Source organism: Panicum hallii, chromosome 8 (genome assembly GCF_002211085.1).
Source record: "Panicum hallii strain FIL2 chromosome 8, PHallii_v3.1, whole genome shotgun sequence".
NCBI classification, from domain to species: domain Eukaryota; kingdom Viridiplantae; phylum Streptophyta; class Magnoliopsida; order Poales; family Poaceae; genus Panicum; species Panicum hallii.
The window spans coordinates 37,977,664-37,998,525 of NC_038049.1; the positions used below are offsets into that span (position 1 = coordinate 37,977,664).

Consider the following 20,862-nt stretch of genomic DNA (forward strand, 5'->3'; position numbering starts at 1 on the left):
GTTTCATTATGAATAAATTAATATTATTTTTATGTTACCAATCTTTATAATTTTTTTAACATCTATGGTCAAAGTTTAAAAGGTTTGACTTGGAGAAAACCTGAAAATAGCTATATTCTGGGATAGAGATAGTATCATATCCTATTAAAATAATAATGAAAAATTCTTGACATATTTTTCTAAAATATGTTATGATGTCCGCTATCATCTTGCAAAATTTTAACTCAACACTTCGCTTATGCATGGATAAATAAAAAAAGATTAATCGTATGAAAGGGTAAATTGGTCCAAATGATATAGTTTAAGGGTAGATTGAAACAAAAAATAGTTTAGGGGTGATCCGGACTTTAACGACCCTTAAGCGTATCACATTATCGTATAGCAGCAAACCAGTACTCGGAGACGAACCCGGAGTACGTCTCTCTCGTGCCCCACTGTTCCTGCCAACCACTGCACAGCACGTAGCCGTGGAGCTGCGCATGTTGGAACAGCAGCGCGCGCCGCCACCGGCCGGACCCGTCGCCGGCGCAACCAGCGACGTCGGAGGCACGCGGGCGCCTCTGGCGAAGCATGCGGCGGCGGCGGCGGTGCAGGCGTACGTGCAGTGGCCGGACAGAAAGAGGAAGCCGAATGAAGTAGACCGGTCGATCTGCAGATCTACCGCACCGTAGCTCCACCGTAGATCTCGTCCGGCCGGCCTCGCGCGCGACTGACGATTGGCTCCCAAGGCCATTGTTAAATTGACCTCCAGCACTCGTTGACCAGCCGATCTGACTGGCTGACTGAACTGGATAATGATGCGGCGGCCCAAGCTGATGCGTCGTGCGACCGGCAGAGATGATTAAACTAAACAGCCAATGATGCGGAGGATGATGCGTGCATGGATGGATCATGGAGTAGACAGCGGAGCCCGGAAGCCCGGATCCATCGCCGGAAGGCCGCCCGGGTGGGCGGGCCCCACGCGAAGCATTGGTGGTGTTTGACCGCCGGGTCAAATCTCCTCCTCCTCCTCCTCCTCCTAAAAGCAAAGCTGAGGAAGGAAGGAAGCAAGCTGATGAGTGAGGGCGCGCATCCGCTGGTCGCCAACACGTACTTGTCTGGCCGGCTCGTGCTGCTGGTGTTCGTAGAGGGTTGGTGTCCCCAATGCTAATGAGCTGATCCGCTCTGATTAGGAGGCAACCGACGGTGGCAGCCACACCGTGGCATGCATGCTACTGATTCTCGATCACACTTCCGAACGCCGACGGACGGAGGAGCCGGAGGCAAGCAAAGGTGGGAGAAGAAGAGGAAGACGACGACGACCACCGGTAACAGCTGCGGCTCGCGAGCACGGGCGAGGACTGAAGAAGCGAGGAGGAGGACAGTGTAGTGGGAGCTGGTGGCCAGCTTTGACCGTGGCGCTGATGATGGAGGAGCGTGCCCGCAACGGGAGCGAGATGGGATCTCCGCCCGCCGATCCACCCGGGGGGAGGCGAGGAGTGAGCTGGAAATCTCATGCGCCTCCCGTTCCTCCCGATTTGTTTACCTCGGAGAACGTGCTTCCCCCGGTCCTCATCGAGCTCGTGCATCGGGCCGGCTGTCGGAGTAGAGTAGGGGCTCGCTTTGGTTTGTTTGACCGCGGTCAAACCATCTGCCGCCATGGGGTGGGCACGCGCACGCTAGAGCATCGGCGTGGCATATTCGGATCTCCCTTGTTCCTTGCTGCCCGGAGTGGCAGGAGCAGGCGAGCAGCAGCACCGGCAGGAGGAGATCCGGCCGGGGGCGCGTACGATCCGGGCTACCCTAGCCTCGGATGAGGATTCAGCAAGCGAATCCTTCCTCAATCCATCGATTCCCCAACGCCTAACTCCTCCGTTGCCGCGCGCCACCTGCGGAGCACCCAGGCCGGCCGGTGACCTCACCTTTACCGGTGGCCGGAGCCTGATCAGACTGTTGAAAAATTGTTGGGTTCGAATTCCGATTCCAGCCGCACGATTTGCCAGCACGAGGAGCGAACGGTAATGGCTGCCTGCCAGTGAGTGGCACCAGCGGCGGCATCCGAAACCGCTGCCCGTTCCGTTCCGTTCGTTCCCGTGGGCCGGAGAGCAGCTGCAGCCTGCGGCGGCGGCGGCACAAAGGAAATCCCGCGGGTCGTGGCCTCATGGGAGTTAGCGACGGACGGCTGGAGCACGCGAGATGGCGGAGGAAAATCTGTCGGCCACCCCATTTTTACAGATTCATTCACCGGCACCAAAATTTGTCTCCCCTAATTACAGATCAAGGGCGCCCGGCCCGGCCGGGCAAGCTACCTAAACCACCCGGACCGCCCCACCCGGATCCTACTGGCTAGCTACCCGGAGCACGCCACGGCGCTCCCGCCGCCGCACGCGTCCCGCCGGCGCCGGCTGCCGAGGCGCCCGAGGAACGGCAGCGCGCGGCTCCTCCTGCGCTCCGGGCCGCTGGTGGGCGCCGCGGAGGCGCCGGCCCCGGTCCCGGCGGCCGCGGCGGCGACGACCTCCTCGATGGTCTCCAGCTTGGGCGCCCAGCGGCGGGACTTGCCGTACCCGACGAGCTCCTCGTACTCCTTGGCGAGCCGCGCGTCCCCGCGCAGCACGGCGGGCTCCAGCCGCGCCTCGTCCTCGGGGGCCCCGTCCGGGCCCCCGCCGCCGCCGCCGACGAGGAAGTCGTCGGAGAACTTGATCTGCAGCGTGCCCGACGCGGTGCGGTGGAGCTCGAACGGCCGGCCCGCGCCCTTGCCGCCCGCGCCCTTGCCGGCGGCCGCCGCGGAGGAGGTCGTCGACAGCAGGAGCAGCAGCGAGGAGGCGAGGGAGACGAAGGAGAGGACGGAGCGGAAGAGGTGCGCCGGGAGGAGGAAGTAGGCCTGCCCGGGCTGCAGCTCCTCCCCGGGCGCGACGGCGGGGATCTTCTCCCCGATGAGCAGCGCGTCGGCGCGGCACACCAGGTGCCGCGGGTGCTGCTGCATCAGCTCCCGCGCCGTGACCGGCGGCGGGTACGCGCGCACCCGCCCGTCGCACCCCACCAGCCGCACCACCTTCCCCTCCTGCTGCTGGTACTCCGGGGGAGGGGGCAGCTGGTCCTCCGCGGGAGGCGAGGGGCAGGGCGACGGCGACGGCGGCTGCGGGAAGCAGGACGGCGCGGGGGCGTGCAGGTGCAGCGCCGGCACCAGCGACTTCCACTGCCTCATGGCTGCCTGCGTCTGTGGCTGAAGCTTGAAGAGAGCCGGGGGGGGGGGGGGGGTGAGAGCGGTGAGAGGTAGACAGACCAGGGGGAGAGGAGGTGGGGGCGACGAGTGGGGTGGTGGGTATAAGAGGGAAGTCGAGGCCAGGGGACGACGACGAGGTGGGGCGTGGGGCGCGGCGGGGCCCACCGGCGTGGTGGCAGGTTTGACACTTTGACCGGCGGTTTTTTTAAGGGCCCCCCTCCCCGGGCCTCGCCTCGTCGTCTGGATCCAGCGGCTGGCTTGCCTGGCTCTCCGTGACTTTTCCTTTTCGTTTTCTTTTTCCCTCCCTCTTCTCTGTTCTTTTCTCTTCTCTTCTCCTCTCTTTCCAGAGCACTGCACTGTAGAGAGAGAGAGAGAGCGTGCGGGTGGTCGACGCCGCTCGTTCAAAGATGCGAATGCGAGCGAGCGAGGGTGTCAGTGAGCAGTGAGTCGGTCGCATCGGGGTCAGTCAGTCGGTGCCCACGTGTGGGCGGGCGACCAGGACCAGCCAGCCAGCCACGGCCACCAGCTCTCGCGCCGCGTGCGAGATGGCCCGGACTCGGGTCGCCGGCGCGGCTCGGCTCGGCTCGGCTCGGGAGAGACGGAATTGGAAACCTGTTGGGCGGGGCCAGCGGGCCAGCCAGCCGCGGCCAGGACGGACCAGCGCATCACTGGCTGACCACGTACGTCCCGGAAGGGAAAAAGAAAAGAACAGGCAAGTAGTACTGTGAACGTGCAAAAAGGTTTGAACGGCAGCCGAGGCCCCGGAGAGATGCAATGCAAGAACGGTCGTCCGAGATCTCGGCAGTGATCGACCGAGCGATCGTGCCGGGATTTCGGATTCTCGATCCTCCGAAGAGGAGGAGCTTAGCTCATGGTCATGGAGCCGGAAGCGCTCGATATACGCGGTAGCACCAGAGTTGCTTCAGTTCCACGTAGGATCTTTGACGACGACGATGCTTTCCGAAACTTCGACCCTCTCGGTAGAAGGTAAACCTGCCGAAACGTTCCCGGCCGTGCGTCGAAAAAGAGAGAAGCGTTATAGGCGGAGAGTAGCTGGGTTTGCCGCTAACCGCCGCGGTTTCGTGGGACGAAACTTCCTCTTTTTGCTGGATGCACGGGCTCATTGAAAGCGGCGTGGAATTCTACGGTGTTCCAGCGCATTCTGCGTGGTTGTTTCTGACCGAATGGGGTTTTAGGGATGTGCTTAGTGGCGCCTAGCGTCATGGAATTCAACGGTGTTCTAGCACATTCCGCGTGGTTGTTTTTGACCGAAGGGTTTTAGGGATGTGCTTAGTGGCGCCTACTATAGGTAACATTCTGGCGTTAGCATTTGCTGGAAGGGTGGAGAGTTTTGTCGTGGGTCTTGCCTCTTCTCGTTCTTCTCCGAGCGTGGCGACCCAACTAGCTTTCTGTTGGCGCGCATATGACTTCCTGTGTGCTAGCTAAAGTAGGTTTTCCGGTCGGTGCCGCGCATGATTGTCACGCAATAGTTTCTTGTGCATCGGTTCGAATGGTTATTTGTTAGCATGTGTAACAAAAAAGCTTTGTTTCTGTCGATTGATATGGCTTTCTATTGGCGCATACGCTACAATCTAACTGGCTTTCTGCTGGCGCACATAGAAACTGTGCCGATCAAAGTGGTTTTATTCTGGTGCCATGTATATGAACTTCCTATAATTTGATCAAAGTAGCTTTCTATTGTCATGGAATACCGTCTTGCTCATCGGCCCAAATGATTTTTTTGTTACCTTGTGCAATAAAAACTTTCTTTGTGCCAATCGACCTGGTTCTCTTTTGGTATGCACGACAATTTCACACGCTGTCAATCTGACTAGCTTTCTGTTGCCACGCGTAGAAACTTTCGATCAAAGTGGCTTTCTTCGGTGGCATGCATATAAGAACTTCTTGTGTGCTAATCAAAGTAGCTTTCTATTGTTACGCAATATATCTTCTTGCTCATCGGCCTAAATGACTTTTTTTGTTACCATGCGTAACAAAAAATATCTGTTTCGATGGAATTAGCTTTTGGTTTGGCACGCACGAGAACGTCATACATTGTGGATCCTACTGCTTTTTTCTGTTAGCATGAACAAGAATTTTGTGCACATCGATCCTTCTGATATTCTGTTAGCACGCACAAGACACATCATACACTGTCGGTCCTACTAATTTTTTCTATTGGCGCGAGCAAGAATTCCATGTGTGTCAATCCTACTGATATTTTATTAGCATGCACGAGAACTTCATACATCGTCGATCCTACTGCCTTTTTTCGGTTGGTGCAAACGAGAACTTGGTGCATACCAATCCTTTGTTGGCACAAAGAAGTACTTCATGCGTTGTCCTAACCAGCTATTTTGCTGAGCATGCATATAACTATATAAGCAATGAGTGTGCGATCCAATCTTCAGCCCAAGTGGCTTATATTGTGCCACGTATAGAAATTAATTTTATCGTTGGTTTGTGTCGATCCAGGTGTTTTTCTGCTTGCATGCATAATAACTTTGTAGGTACCATCCAACTAAGCCTCTGGTCGTATTTTCGACTCCGCACGGTGATTAAATTAGTAAATTTATGCAATCTTCATAAATAACTATCAAGACTAATATGTGCATTCTCCACGGTTCTTGAGATTGCTTGGATGGCAAACACAGTAGAAAAATAAGCTTTCGTCTCTCTAGGTAGTACCGGTTAACTTTTAATCGGGTACTAAAATTGCAACGAAGCCATATATAACCACGAGTAAAACCTTCTAGAACAGCAGAGCTCCAGAGCAAGTGAACCACCACCACCACTACCACCACGCAGTCGACGCCCAACCTCAACCGCGTTGGGTCCCCGTCAAAACCAACACCAAAAGCGACCGATCGAGTATACGTAGAATGTGTGCTCCGACTGACCGGCGCCCCGTGCGTGCGTGCTGCCCGGCCGCTAGCTAGCTCGAATCAGTCACTCACTCACCCTGCACGCTTGCTTCCAAAACATCCGTCAATGAGCAGTGGAGAAAGGCTGGCAGGCTAGCTGCTCGTTTGGTAGGTCGTCCGGCCGGTCGTTGGGCCGGCGAGCCGACCAATCATGCCTCTCGCTCGTCAGTCATCAGGTCGGTACCTGCTTGCTTAGATCTGTTCCAACGCAAACAGGCCCTGAAGGTTCACCACCCAACAACCAAACCAAACCAGACGTCTTGGCAACCACTCTTTTGCTGATCAGTGTCGTGGAGCCAGTCCAGTGAAAGCAAGGGCTGGTCATATTCAAGGGGGTCCAAGGTTTAGGTAGGCATTGCTGTGTGTGCTGACAGGGATTAAGGGTATACTAAGGGAAAATTTCCTGGAATGCTCTCAAGCAAATGACGCTTCCTTCTATGGCTCTGGAAAACTGAGACGCCCTTTCGTGGCCTCCTTTTTATTTTCGTTCCCTTCCACGGCCCTCCCGTTACATCTGCAGTTAAGCTCCAGTTAAGTGGCTATGAAAAGACCATAGTACCCCCGGACGAAATCCCCTGCAAGGCCCACAAACAAATCAAGCTTCCTTCTATGGCCCTGCAAAACTGCAACTTCCTTATTTGACCCTGATGAGCTCACAATATTCCTACATTTGAAGCACAAGAAGAAAAATGGCACATAAAATGAGCAGCCTACTTCCAGATATCATGAAATGGCAGCAAAGAAACTTGTGATAAATACTTCTTTATTTATTAGCTCTAAGATTCCAAACAAGCCAGCACCGGCGCCCGCAGCCCTCCGCCCGTCGCCCGCAGCCCTCCGCCCGGCGCCCGTAGCCCGCCGCCCACCGCCCGCCGCACGCCCGCAGCCCGCCGCCCGCCGCGCGCCCGCAGCCCGCCGCCCGCCCGCAGCCCGGCGCCCGCGCGCCCGCCGCCCGCCCGCCCGCAGCCCGCCACCCGCCCGCCCGCAGCTCGCCGCCCGCCCGCCCGCAGCCCGCCACCCGCCCGCCCGCAGCTCGCCGCCCGCCCGGCGCCCGCCGTCGCCCGCCCGCAGCCTGGTGCCCGCGCGCCCGCCGCCGGGCGCCCGCAGCCCTCTACCACGCCCCCGCCCGCAGCTCGCCGCCCGCCCGGCGCCCGCAGCCGCCCGCACGCCGCTCACGGGATGGATGGGGAAGATGGGGTTGGGGGCGTGTGGGAGTGCCAGGGGCAGTTCAGACCAAGATATTTTTCTTCCCACCTCAAACCTTAAACCCTAATAGAATGGGCTAACGGATCTAACGGCAGGGCCATGGAAGGTAACGAAAATAAAAAGGAGGCCACGGAAGGGCGTCTCAGTTTTCCAGGGCCATAGAAGGAAGCGTCATTTGCTTGAGAGCCTTCCAGGGAATTTTCCCATTCATCTATGCCGCCCAGTCACACACGGAAGTGGCACAAGGAACGCTACTATTGTATTTTGTTGACGCTAGTGTATGCACTCCCTCCGTCCACAAAAGAATGCAACTCTCGTTCTCCGAGGAGTCAAACAATTTCAAATTTGACCAACTTTATACAAAATAGTAGTAATATTTATATTACAAAATAAGTATTATTAGATTAATTGTGTAATATATTTTTATATTAAAAATACTTGGAGGCATAAATGTTAGCAGTTTTTTAATATAAATTTAGTCAAATTTGAAATTGTTTGACTCGTCGGGATGCTTTTGTTGACGGAGGGAGCAGTATATTGATTCAACATCCAGCAGCCGGCGATGACGCTTTAGCCGGCTTGCGCTTCCGATTCATGCGGCACGGCTCTATCATCATCAGCAAAAGAGAGGGGAGTAGTATAGTGAGCGTAAGTATGATCAAGAGTTTTATTCCGTCGTATAATCAAGTAAAACCGATGGAAAAGATGGTCCTCGCTGGTAAGCCAAGGCAGTGTCGAGTTAGCTTTTTCACCCGTACCATCTTGTGATCCTCTCCGTCGTGGGGCGCCCTGGCATTTGCACAGTCGTCATGTCACTTCTACGCTCACTCACCAGTCCCTTCGAACCGAGCCGTCGTCAAGGAACAAAAGGAACCAAAGGTGGGAGAAAAAGAGGAGATTTTGAAAGCACGACGCTGCTACGTAGGTCGCCGATTCTGCAAAGCTTCTCCTTTTGTGCAGCGCCTCGAGATCCCCTCGCTCCCACCATCTCCTTCGCCCCCTGCCCCCCTCCGCTCGGTTTGACCAGCCGGCCCGGCCCGGCGCCGTGCGCGGCGCGGCGCGGCGCCCCGCACGTCTTTCCGCGCCCGCATCGAGAAAAGCTAGTGGAGTAGAAGCGCGCGGTAGGAGAGCAGTAAAACTTTGTCCTTTTTACGGCGCGTAGCACAAGGCGGTGAGTAGTGCCCAGATGAGAAGAAGCTACAGCCAGCCCAGCCAGGCCCTGCCCAGTCATGCAAGTGCATGCATGGGTGTCCGTGCCGCTAGCTTCGAGCCCGCGACGTGACTCGGCGGGGGGCGGCTGGCTGCACGAAACGAAAGGCACCTTTTTTTTTACTTCGTAGAGAGAGAGAGAGAGAGAGAGAGAGAGAGAGAGAGTACAGCGGGAGGCTGACCAGCGGGCAGCGGCAGGCCGGGCGAGAACGCGCGCAGGCCATGCGAGGAGGGAGAGGTGGTGGCCGGCCGGCGCGCTCGGCGACACCGCCCCGGTCTCCCAGCGCCCTTTTTGAACGCCTTTGTCCACGGGGCGCGGCGACGACGACGACGACCAGCCAGCCTGCCTCTGCTTTTCCCAGGCCCCGGCCACGGCCGCGGCGTCGGCATCCGCGCGCGCGCGTGCCCCCGCCCTACCGCGCTACCGCTAGCCGCTGGTGCTGGACTGGATCATCAGCATTCAGCAGCAGTGATTTGCTTCATTTTCAAAAGGGAAAAAGAAATTGCGATGCTTGCTTCGGTTGTTTGCCTGACCGGGCCCTGGATCGTGTTCCAAATGTACAGTTTTCTTACTTTTTTTTTTGTCGACACTCGACAGTGCTAGGGTAACCATCCAATGATTCAACGAGTACTTACCTCCCACGTTTAGCCTTCAAACAATGCTACTCTAGTTGGAGTTCTGCTTACACTTGGCATCACGTGGCTGCTTTACGAAGCAATAGTACAGTTTCAATTTTTTCCTTGTCTTGAAAGAAGTACTATAGTTCAATTTTTTGTGAAAAGATGACCCATGCGTTCTAAACTTGACCATTAAGCAATGCACGACGAAGAACAATGTTACCAATTTCAATGCACAGTTATCGATATTGAGAACTTGGTAACTGTATCGGTTGAATTTTATGGGATGAAATTCCTCTCTTGTCCCATGAAACCCTCATTCATCTCTCCTCGTAACAACATTGCCAAGTCAGCAAAATTGCTGATGTGACATGCTATTTAATGCTCGTGAAACTCTTGATGAAACTTTTATTGAGACTGGCCTAATAAAAGTGTTTGGCTCGGCTGCTTGAGCTCAAGTGGAGCTCTGCTCACCGATTAGGTTTCGAGCCTTGGTTTCCACATTAAGACTTCTCGAAAGTCCGGAGCTGTATTATTTCAAATACCCCCTCTCCTTTGAAACGAATAACATGTTTATCACACTGCATTGCTTTCTAAAAGCGTGGTATATCAATGTATCCTTGGTACTTTGACAATTTGACATGGCCATGGCGTTGCACAATCATTATTCATTAGTCAAACGTTTAGGCGTCTCATTATGAAAAGAATGATGACTCCCAGCTTGCTGCCGGTCGTTTGCATGACGTTAACGCTAAGCCAATCTTTTATGAGCAGAGATTGTAACCATATATATCTGTATTTTTATGAGTCGGTTTGGACCTTAGGGTTATACTTTAGTCCTCTTATTTAGATGTTAAATAGGAATACTAAACATGAGCTAATTACACAGACAAGATCTAATTCACGGATAAAACCCATTACTCTGATTAGCCCATTTACACAAACATAGAGCTAGACTTTAGTCCTCCTGTTTTTACCCATCCAAACGGACCTGATGATAATCCATATTTTAGATCGACACATAGACGTTCAAACCGTGGGAGTACCACTGCTAACCTCGAGAGGTTTTAATCCAAGCCTTTGCATCCACAGCACAGCACGGAAAGGTGAACACAAATACCCACACGAGTGTCACCCTCCGACCACCACACACGCACGCACGCGCTGGCTCTCCCTGGAAACCGTGCATTTTGCTCTCTTGAGCTCCGCAACTCTCTCAATGCAACTCTCACACCCTGCAGCATGCGTCATGCACAAGGAATCTAGGTAGATGAAACCCATCCAATCTTTTCACACCACTAGCTGCATCCTGCGTCCACGCATACATACACGTTCAGTTCCTCGGCCCTCTAAACAGTAAACAACCCCATCCTCTGCTTTTCAGATCCCCCCTTGCATCGGGCCACTCCGATTCAGAGACCCAGCGCAATGTTGAGCCGCACAAGGAGCTTGCTCCTCCCCGGGGCGGCAGGCCTCGCCAAGTCTCTAGGCACACAACACACATCACAATGCCATCGCATGACCTCACCGCTGGCTGATGGTACTGAGATGATTGTATCTGTATCAGAGATCGCATGTGCGTGTGCATGCCCGTTTGCACGCGGCGGAGGCGAGCGAGCGTGTGCCAACCTCTTGTCTGCTTGCGTCGCCCTGTTTGTTCAACCGAGGCCAAGGAATCTTTCACGTTACCGGAGAGGAAGGGAGAGCTAGGATGCATGTGGTGTGTGCCAGGCCCGGCTCAGACCAGGGTCTGAAACGAGGAGGAAGAAGAAGAGGGTTGATTGGCTACGTGTTGCAAGTAAGATCTTGGTCTGAGGTTTCGAGAGGTTTAAACTAGTGAGACGGGGCAGGTGGGGAGATAAGGATAGGGGATAGGACCTAGAGAGCTCTTTTATTTGTTCACTTCCGGGTGCTAATAACCACAGTTTTCGGGTCGATGGATCGAAAAAAGTTGGATGCGGTACGCTGTTTAAGAGTGATTTAGAGAAACGTTTCACCATACTACGTTCCCGGTGGCTATGCTAATAACCAAGTGCCACTGGTTAGCTTTCCAAAAATAGCAGTAGGGGTTTTGATAATGAGCTTGCATTTGAGATAAAACGAGCATATTTTTTGAAAGATTAGCAGAAGCACTGCTATATATCATATGAAAAGAGTGTCGCATGGCCAGTTCCTAGCAACCAATTTATCAGCCAGGTTGCGCTTGGCTAAGCAACCAATTTATCAGCTGTTAGGAGCTTGCTCTGCACTAACTGCAACCAAGCAAAAAACCTATGTTTCATTTGTTGCCCTCGGCCTAAGCATTCCAAATTGCCATGCTATTGAAGGACAGTACTATGATCCATTGACCTGTGCAACATGTGCAGGTTTGGCAAAGTAGCTCCAATCAGCTGTCCGTCTCCAAGTGATCTGGTCCGGCTGATCTGACAGTGACACTTGCTGGCTCACCAGGTCCCGAAGCTGCACAAACTCGGCCATCTTCAAGAAAAAAAGAAAAGAAAAAGGTGTATGTTTTCAGCTAGCTATACTAAAGTACACCCTTCAGAGTCGGGAGGAGACTATAGAGGACAGTCATAGTAGGCACACTAGTTGATGTGCCTCTTATCTCTAGACTTTCAACTAGTATAAGCAGGTACGCTTTCCCTGACGTTTCAAACTGCTCCACTACACCAAAACAGCGCTGCACACAGCTGCTTGGACTTGCAATGGAGTAGTCAATTACAGTCTGCTCATCTCATCCTCCTTGCTGCCTAGTCCCGGCACCTCGCCTGGCCACACAAACGCGACGCACTCCTTTGGACTACCAGTGGATCCTCACACCTCCGCTCAGCTCGAGGCTCCCTGCTACCATGGCAGACCAATCACCTGCCGCACAGCTGAGAGGGACGCACGCGAGCCAGAGTCAATTACAAGGCCGCGGAAGACGAAGACGGCGATCGGCCAATCGCCGGTCAATTACAAGGCGCCTCTCTGGCGACGGCCGCTGTCAATCGCTACCTCATCCTCATCGCCGTCTGCACGCAGACTATTCCTCGCAGGCGCCGACAGTGACGCCGCCGTGACCGTGACGTCGACCGCCGCCGTCATCATCGCTGTCACTCTCCAGATGGATAGACCGACTGTTAGCCGTTGCGATCGCTCCAACAACTTCCAGCCACCAGTCTTCATCTCTGTTTATTCTCACTCAGCCGGTGCTGGTCCACGTTCCAAGGCATGTGCTTGGACTGAGAGCTCGCAGTCTCTCTCCAGCAAATTGATCGTTGATGGAGACGGAGGCCGGCCGGCCGGACGCACGGGATGGCTGTCGACGTCCATGCGTGCCCGGGCGGCGGCGCAGGTCGCCGCCGGCTAGCTGCGGCTCGCATCGGCGTTCAGCCCGGAGATCATGGTATCGTTGAATTGATGGAAGGGGGGAGTGCTTCTAGGTGCCTCGAATAATTGACCGCTGCTGTGTTGGCAATTGGCCATCCTCGTGTCCGGTGGACAGTTGCTGCAGGCTGCGCTCTGCAGTGTTCTTCTTCAACCTTTTTCCAGATGCTTGTGGGCGCACCTGGAACCATGTTCCAACGCCGTGGACGCCAAAATGGCGCCGGCGTTTATCGTGCTCACTGTTCAGTTTAAGTTTGAAGAGGGGAAATCTGCATGTTCAGTACTTCAGTTTGGCGCTATTTTGCGCCGGATTTGTTCCACAGGTGAATAGTTGTTTGTTTCCTATATCAGTCGATTTTGTGAAGAAAAAGGAGCCTGATGGCGTCATGAAATGTTTATCCATTTTCCCCTTTATGAACGAATTAGCGAATTGCCGTCTCAGTCAAATATCTTTTTTTTTTGAATTTGCGATATCTCAGTCGAATTTCGCTTCAGGGCTGCGCCAGTTTGTTTCCGTTCCTGGGCTGCAGGAGGACGGTCTGGTTTTCACTTTTCACATGCAAGTTTTTCTCGGATCATATCTAGAGTCCTTGATGGGCGGCCGTAGCAAGAACTTTTGCGTCCAGATAAAAACTCTGGTCAACAAATAAAATGATATATTTTTCATGTAAATGTCTGTCCTAGCTTTTGGGTTGGCCTGCGCATACATTTTGAATTTTTTTAAAAAAGGGTTTAAAAAAAATAAAATTCGAAAAAGGGTGCCGAATGGGAAAAATTAGAAAAATGGGTACCTCCCGCCGGTTGATCGGGCAGGAGGCGTGGGGCCGGGGAACCCCCGCCCATCCAGCGGGCGGGAGGTTCCAAAACTTATACCCGAGAGCCTCTTCGCGAATAAGAAATTTTTCTTATTCGCGAAGAGGTCCCTAACGCGGCCGCGGGGGCGTCCCGCCCATCCAACGGGCGGGTGGTTGTGCCGAGGGGCATCCTGCCCGTTGGGCGGGCGGGAGGTCCCCCCTCCCCCCGGGCTATATAAGCCCCCACCTGCCTCTAAATTTTCATTTAATTCAGCAAAAACCAGGAAAAAAAGAAAGGGAGGAGAGGAAGAGAGAAGAGGAAGCGGCGAAGCCCTATTCACACGTCGATTTGGAGGTATATTCTCATTCTACTCGTATAATTACTTGAAAATAACTATAATCTAGAAAATATTTCTTAGGGTAGTTATGTTTTAAATAGTTTTTAGTATTTTTTAATTGTTTTTAGTATAATTTATATTCTGAATAGTTTAGAATCTGAAAAATATAATTTGAAAATCGCTAAAACTTAGGGTCGTTATGTATTAATATGTAGTATAGCTAGTTTATTAATGATTGACAGATATGTCTTCCGAGAAGGATATTTTCAGTATATATTACGGAGAAGGAAATATGATTTATGGGCCGAATATGGTAGATTTAAGTGAATCCAACTGTGCGGTTAGAGAAATTATCAGACCGCATGAGAGGACATTTGAATCCCTATGCAACTGGTTAATGCGGGGATTAAGGATTAATCAGGAGACACACACTATAAATTTTAAATAGTTTGTAAAATATAAATTCCAACAAAAGCAACAAAAAATAAGCAGGTGGGAACCTCCCGCCCGCTGGGCGAGCGGGCGGATGCGTCAGGGGCCTCTTAATAGTCTTGGAACCTCCCGCCCGCTGGATGGGCGGGAATCCCCGGCCCCACGCCTCCCGCCTGATCAACAAGTGGGAGGTACCTATTTTTCGAATTTTTCCCAATCGGCACCCCTTTTTCGAATTTTATTTTTTTAAGCCCTTTTCTAAAAAAAACTCCATACATTTTAGGCCTAAAAGAGTTAGGCTTTTAACAGGCCCAGCCCAAACCCAGAAAATGCTCAAACTGTAAAAGGTGGATATTGGTGGATCAATGATATTCAGGGCAAATGGTTTCTGTTCCTTTTTGTCAAACTGTAAAAGGCAAGATATGCTAGAAGAAGTGCAAATTGAGAAAAATAAAAAGAAGAGCCTACGTGTAGCGTGACTGCAGGCCAGCATACCACCGGCCTAGAAGCAATATGGCAGCCCAGCCATTACGATTCTGGCTGGCCCAAGATCAGGCAACACAGGTCCACTGAAACGCGAGATGACAGCAGATTTCTGGAATTTTATTTATCTCAATCTTGCTACGGTACATCTCCTGTTTTCAGCTCCCTTCCGTGGAGACCCTCGTGCCAGCATCATCTCACCTCATGAGCAGGTTTTGCCCTACCTGTGTATCCTGTCATTCGGCCCCAGATTGTCGATCGGCGGCCGCTGTTTGTTGTGATCAGTGACAGACTGGTAAGCCATTGCCAACGCCAAAGCCTGTGAGGAAATGGGAGTCAATACATCAGGAAGGCATAGTTGCCGCACTGCCCGCACAGACAAGTTTCTTGGTCTGAAGGTATTAATGCCTGTTACTTTTAAGACATCTGATATGTTATGAGAGGAAGAAACTTACAATGTGGTCATGGTCAGGGGGAGCATATATGCCTGTAGTCACAGTGGTCCTTCTCTTTGTGCCACCTTTCGGTGGGTCCTCGATGCTCTTCAAGCCCGTTGGCACCACGACTACCGGCATACCAACAAGGTTTCCAAGACAGACACGCTCCCAGTCAGTCATGTTGCCGATGAAGGCGTCAACAGTGAAGCTATCTCTGACTTCCTTGATCAGCTTGCCCCGTGCTCTTTGTGCCTGTTCGTAGGATGTCAGGATAGAAATAATAATTCTCAGATCCCGTGGCCATGAATAAGCAAGCACCGACAAATGTGCAGTTAAATTTTATCTGTAAAGCACCTGTATATAATCAACTGCTGGGACCAAGCGTGCACGGCGAAGCTCCACTGGCCATTGGTCCTGTGCCTCATAGTCATCATCATGTCCTTCCCGCTGCCAGTTGTCGAAATGTGCAAGCATATCGACGTCCATCGTTATGTTCAGGATGGACTGAACTGATTCCACAGTGTAGTTCAACTTGAAAGGGACCATTTTGACACCTTTAGAGGAAAGAACATCAACAACCTGGTATGCTCGCAACAACAAAATCATGTTTGAGGAGCGGATCAGAATGACCAACACATAAAACCACAGATCGATGAACAGACAAACACTCTGTAGTACCTCCATTTCAGCATCATCAAGATAGCCAACTGTCAGTTTTGTGATGTCGACATGAAATGGATCGCCCAAAGCAACCTCACGAGATGACGGATCACCGGCATCCTTCCCACGAATTGTGTCTAGTACAATAGCACAATCTACTGCACTTCTGCAGAAAGGACCAAGCTTATCCTGGAATAGTACACTCAGATACTCATCACTACAAAGATTGGCACAAAACTTAAGAAGTTAACATTGAGTGTTGTATGTATACCAAACTCTCAGAGATGCTCATGACATCGGTCCGTGCAACTGTTCCAAATGTTGGGCGCAATGCAGTTACTCCACATCTAGCAGCAGGGTATGTTATGGATCCTGCGGTTTCTGAACCAATTGCAAACGGAACCATTCCTAGCGCAGGGCAAAAATATATATCGTCATATAGCAGCATATATTTTATAAATTCCTAGTTCACATATACAGATCATATAGACTAACCTGCAGAGGTGCTAGCCGCTGGACCTGCTGATGAACCAGTAGAAAATTCCTCAATGTTCCAGGGGTTGCGTGTCCTTCCGCCAAACCATATATCGTCATAGGCAAGTGAGCCTGTAACAAGCTTAGCTACAAGGACTGCTCCAGCTGACTTCAATCTGAAGGGCAATGGCACACATGAAAGGTAGGCAATCAGCACAGATCTCACATGATAGCTTAAAGAATGATGCATAACCTGGAAAATGAACAAACCTTTTGTACACGAATGCTTCGGTATCAAGGACTTGATTCTTAAAGGTCCTTGATCCCCAAGTGGTCTTGTAGTGTGGTACTGCAATTATATCTTTCAGGCCGTACGGAATACCATGCAAAGGACCTGGTATCAATCAGTTTTGACTTCTTAGCATAATATTGAGTAGGAAGTAAAAACTTGACAGTTGGAATATCACAATATTCGTAAATAAGGCATAATTAGACCAATGGAGAAAAAAGAGCATAATTAGCCCCATTGAGGAGAAAAGGCACTTGTTCACATTTTACTCCACAGATTCTTATGCGTTCAGGCTAATAGTCACATCACATGAGATGAGCATAAACTTGAAACTATGTATTCCGCAATAAGATGTACTGAGAATATGAGATGACACCCAAGTGACCATTAGCTGTAATGAGAAGCTACATTTACCAGATAATATTCCCAATGAAGCAAAGGGAAAATGCAGACCAAAGATAGAGCCAATAGTGGAGAATTGCAGGCTGATTAATTATATACCTAGATATTTTCCTTGTGCCAACAAGTCATCTGCCTCTTTTGCTTGTTTGTATGCTAAATCTTCAGTATAAGTAACAACAGCTTCAAGAACAGGATTGTACCTAATAAACGTATAAAACTGTTACATTATTAAGATAATATAATCGTGAGCCATATGTTGTGTTCACGCAAGTCCTATGAAGAATGCATGGAAAACAGGAACGCGGATTAACCTCTTTAATCTCCTCAAAAATACATCCGTAAGTTCACGCGATGTTATTTGCTTTGTCCTAATAAGCTCTCCGAGCTCAATTACCTGATGTTAACATTACTTATCTTACTCGAGAACAAATAAATTTGTATAACCGATGTGTGACAAGATGGTTCAGAAAACTGACCGACATAAAAGCAATATCTTCATCATTACTTGGACGATGTACTGCAGATGCACGAGGGTAGTCGAAAGTTCTGGCCTCACTTTTCATGCTGTCACCACTCCATGATGATTTGAAGAGTAGAACAGAAGGGTTATGCAATCCACCATTCTCCGAGGCGACCAATTTCCGGTTTTCTCTGAATGCAGGCACATTAAATTCTTTTGCACCATCTTCCATCTCATGCAGCTACAAGGAGCAGAGCAGCATAGATCAAACAACAACATTAACATATTGACGTTGTGTGAAGGCTATAAAAAAGAGAGCAGTTCAACTTTACTTTTGAGTCGCTGAAGAAATCTGCATCGAAGTACTTCATGGAATCCTTTAAAGCAATCACATCGCTAACTGGTTCTTTCTTCAAAACTTCTGTTGCAGAAATAACTCCCTTTGTGTCCTGAAGATGAACAGGTAAGATGGTCCAACAGTCCAGAACAGGGTACACTAACAGTAGTAGATTTATAAGTATTTAGCAGTAGAAAAAGTCGTGCCTTCCAAATCTTGTGGTATTTGGAAACAAGAGTATACGAATGACACCTCCCACTGTTTGGCAGGGGCAACCATGTACATTTGGATGGCCACGCCTGTGTTCCACAATGAATGAACAATAAACTCTTAGTTATGGCCTTTTGCGTATGAACATACAAGTTCTAGCTATGTGCCCCTTGAACCCTGTAGCTAGAATTAGAAAGTGCAGAGGGGCACTTGTTATCATTGGATTTGGCGCATGACTTTTGGAAAACTGATTATTAAAAATGTAGTTACCTTTGACTGAAGTGGTAGCAACACTTAACTAGTAGTACAACTACCAAACGCATAATCACTTACATAAGACTAAAATGCATAGCATGATTGTTTTCTACCAATGGATACAGCACAATTCGCTGGAAAAACTTAATCAACATAAGTGTCAGGAAATGGGTATTTGCCACATTTCGTTCCAATCTGTATCATTGTGCTACCTGGCCACCCCCTGCACACCTGCAGTCACCTACTGGCAATGAAAGAGTGGGTAAAGAAAGAAGGAAAGAGAGGCCCCGCTGATAAGAACATTTAGCACACCAATTAAACTAAGCTACCAGGTCCAACTTTTTTTGACACCTACCAGCTGGTCAACCTAATTATGTTTGTAGTAGGCATTGTCGTTGTCCATGGCCCTGCTAACTTTGACCACCGAGTTTGTCAGTTCCTCCACATCCTAATGCTACGCAGACGCGAGGTGCCAAAATGCTTATAGCCGGCGCACCTCCATGGCAATTTCAACCATGCCGCCTGCAGCCTCCGCCGAGCAAGCTACCGTGAACGGCGCAATAGAAATATACACTAACTGATTGCAAGGAACCATTAGTGCCGAAATTGCTGCGGGAGCAAGGTCTCGGATGAACGCTTAGCTAGCTGAAGCATCGTCGTCGATTGAGCAGGCACGGCTTCGGTCCATGTCAACATCAGGCCACCAACACCGTTGAACGCCAGAAAAAAAGATTTTTTCCCTTTTTTGAGGGCGACAAGAAAAAGATCGCACGATGAAGCAGAGCCTAAGGTCGAGGACTGATGATGGCGTACCATGGCGGGCCAGGCGACGGCGGCCCTGGTCCAGATGATTCCGCCTTCTCCGCCCGTGTCCCCTGCTGCCGCTGGAGGTGCCCCGGCGGCGGCGAGGGCTGGCGTCAGGAAGGCGAAGCAAAGGAGGGGGGCGGCAAGGAGGTGGAAGTGGAGGCGGCGGCGGCGGTGGTGGGAGGGGAGACGTGGCGGCGGCCCGGGAGGACGTGGCGGCCGCATGCCCGACACCTGTTGCCCGCCCGCGCGCGCGCGCGGGGTGGAGGTGGAGCCGACAGCCGAGGAGAGAGAAGGGACGGGGAGGCGGTGGCCCGGTCGGGATGGGGCTCGCAGTTGCAGCTTGCTGGCTTGCTGCCTTCTTGGCTGTGGGGAAGAGGAATTTTGGCTGGCTGGCCCGCCTGCTCGCCGCGGAAGGAGAGGACGAACGGTGACAAACTGCGTGGTGATTGGCTGGAGGCGCACTCCTGTGAACAAAATGAGGATTGCACTTTATAATTGATGTGAATTAACCCCTCAACTAACTAAATTGATACGCTAATCATTCCCGTCTCATCTTAACAACGGTACTAGTCATGGAATCATCTGACTAATCGTTGTTTAGCCACGTCATATGCTAACAGATCCACGTGATCATATGGTGGTTCACTAGCAAAACTTTACTTTTTAATTTCGCTGTGAGTACTCGATGAATGATTCACTCACCTCACCGTGATGAGTACAGACAAGTACATCTTGTTGATTGCTGTAAACTTCATGAACCAAATGGAGCACAAGATAATCTAGGTGGTTTATCATTTGATCAATTCCGAATTCGCACTAGACATGTGAGATGGATTAGTCGGCAAATGACGTGACTAAGCATTGGTTTGCTAGATGATTACATGGCCTGAAACGTTGCTAGATGACAACAATATGGGGATGACTTGTGCATCAGTTTAGTAGGTTGAGGGATTTTTTCGCACTAATTAGATCATAAGGTTGAAGCCCACGCTTTGTCAAGGGTTGAAAAATACGGTTTTTTTAGAAAAGAAAAACAAAAGGGTGCTGTTCCTTCTTGTTTTTTGGTAGATGTGAATGGCCTGGACAGCCCACCACTACGACGGCATGGGCTAAAAAGACCATTGGTGGTGACAGGGCCCATGAAGCAGGTACAAGCCTGGCGGCCCAGATCAAGCCCATGAGCCCGTGACCCCTCTCTCTCTCAAAAAAAAAAGAAAAAAATCAACGCCGTGGCTCTCGCCGTCGCTGCCACCACAACCGGCAGCCGGCTAATCCGGTGGCCGCGGTCCGCGACGGCGGGTTCGCGAGGGCGGAGGATGACGGGACCAGCGACCGCAAGAAGACGCGCGAAGAGCAGCGTGCCGGAGGTGCAGGAAGAACAGCGACGCCGGCTACTTAGAACCGTTTGCTGGTTTGCAGCTTTGATTCCTCTTGGCAGAGAACAACAGCTTTCTACTACTAGTTCGTAGTGGGGATGCACTGTTCTCTTGGACGATTTGCGTCCTAGGATCAAGGTGGCCCTGATTGACTGGAGTTGGGGATTTTCATCTTTGGTGACTCTCTTTTTTTTTTTTTGGGGGGGGGGGGGGGGGGTAAAAAAGGATAACCTGCTTTGCTGTACGTATGTATATCAATGGTCAGCTTGTTGAATTTTGATTTCAGTAAAACCAGGGTAACTGCTGGGGGATGCAGTGCACTGGTAAAACTGAGTGAGTTTGAATAATCGTTATGGCACCTTTTCTCATGTTTCTGTTTATGAATTTCGCTCAGTTTGATCGGAGTGCTGCTGTTCTGTACATTGGTCTAGGAATGGGAATGGTGGAGGAGGTCACTGAACATACGCTTCCGTAGGGCTGGCGCTGCAAGGAGTTGAGCGTCTTGACATCAGCATTCATGAGAGAATTCGATGCAAGGCTGTAAGAGCTTGGTGAAGTATGTATCAGTGATGCTGCTGCA

The 20,862-nt window shown here is 51.1% G+C and overlaps 2 protein-coding genes across 3 annotated transcripts; both read right to left on the reverse strand.

Moving 5' to 3' along the window:
* Window positions 1–2,176: 2,176 nt before the first annotated feature.
* On the reverse strand, window positions 2,177–3,228 carry LOC112903126. The gene has a single exon (XM_025972340.1). The coding sequence runs from the start codon at window positions 3,182–3,184 to the stop codon at window positions 2,330–2,332; it is 855 nt and encodes a 284-aa protein (XP_025828125.1). The 5' UTR covers window positions 3,185–3,228; the 3' UTR covers window positions 2,177–2,329.
* An 11,205-nt stretch (window positions 3,229–14,433) lies between these two features.
* On the reverse strand, window positions 14,434–19,351 carry LOC112903283 (glutamyl-tRNA(Gln) amidotransferase subunit A). 2 transcript variants are annotated; one of them, XM_025972520.1, is made up of 13 exons: window positions 18,913–19,351; window positions 17,841–17,933; window positions 17,630–17,746; window positions 17,314–17,538; window positions 17,149–17,231; window positions 16,937–17,037; window positions 16,417–16,540; window positions 16,168–16,322; window positions 15,944–16,080; window positions 15,691–15,861; window positions 15,367–15,591; window positions 15,031–15,264; window positions 14,434–14,894 (listed from the first exon to the last, which is right to left on the reverse strand). In XM_025972520.1, exons 1-13 carry the CDS (start codon window positions 19,126–19,128, stop codon window positions 14,796–14,798), a joined length of 1,980 nt encoding a protein of 659 aa, XP_025828305.1. In that variant the 5' UTR covers window positions 19,129–19,351; the 3' UTR covers window positions 14,434–14,795. The 2 variants fall into 2 exon arrangements, with proteins under 2 accessions (XP_025828305.1, XP_025828306.1); XM_025972521.1 differs by lacking the exon at window positions 17,841–17,933 and having other exon boundaries at window positions 18,913–19,350.
* Window positions 19,352–20,862: the final 1,511 nt, after the last annotated feature.

Coding starts and splice junctions, on each gene's coding strand:
- LOC112903126 (XM_025972340.1), bottom strand. CDS start 3,184: ATGAGGCAGTGGAAGTCGCTGGTGCCGGCGCTGCACCTGCACGCCCCC.
- LOC112903283 (XM_025972520.1), bottom strand. CDS start 19,128: ATGCGGCCGCCACGTCCTCCCGGGCCGCCGCCACGTCTCCCCTCCCAC. Junction 16,323..16,416: donor GAAGCATTCGTGTACAAAAG/GTTTGTTCATTT, acceptor ATTGCCCTTCAG/ATTGAAGTCAGCTGGAGCAG. Junction 15,265..15,366: donor CAGCAGTTGATTATATACAG/GTGCTTTACAGA, acceptor TCCTACGAACAG/GCACAAAGAGCACGGGGCAA.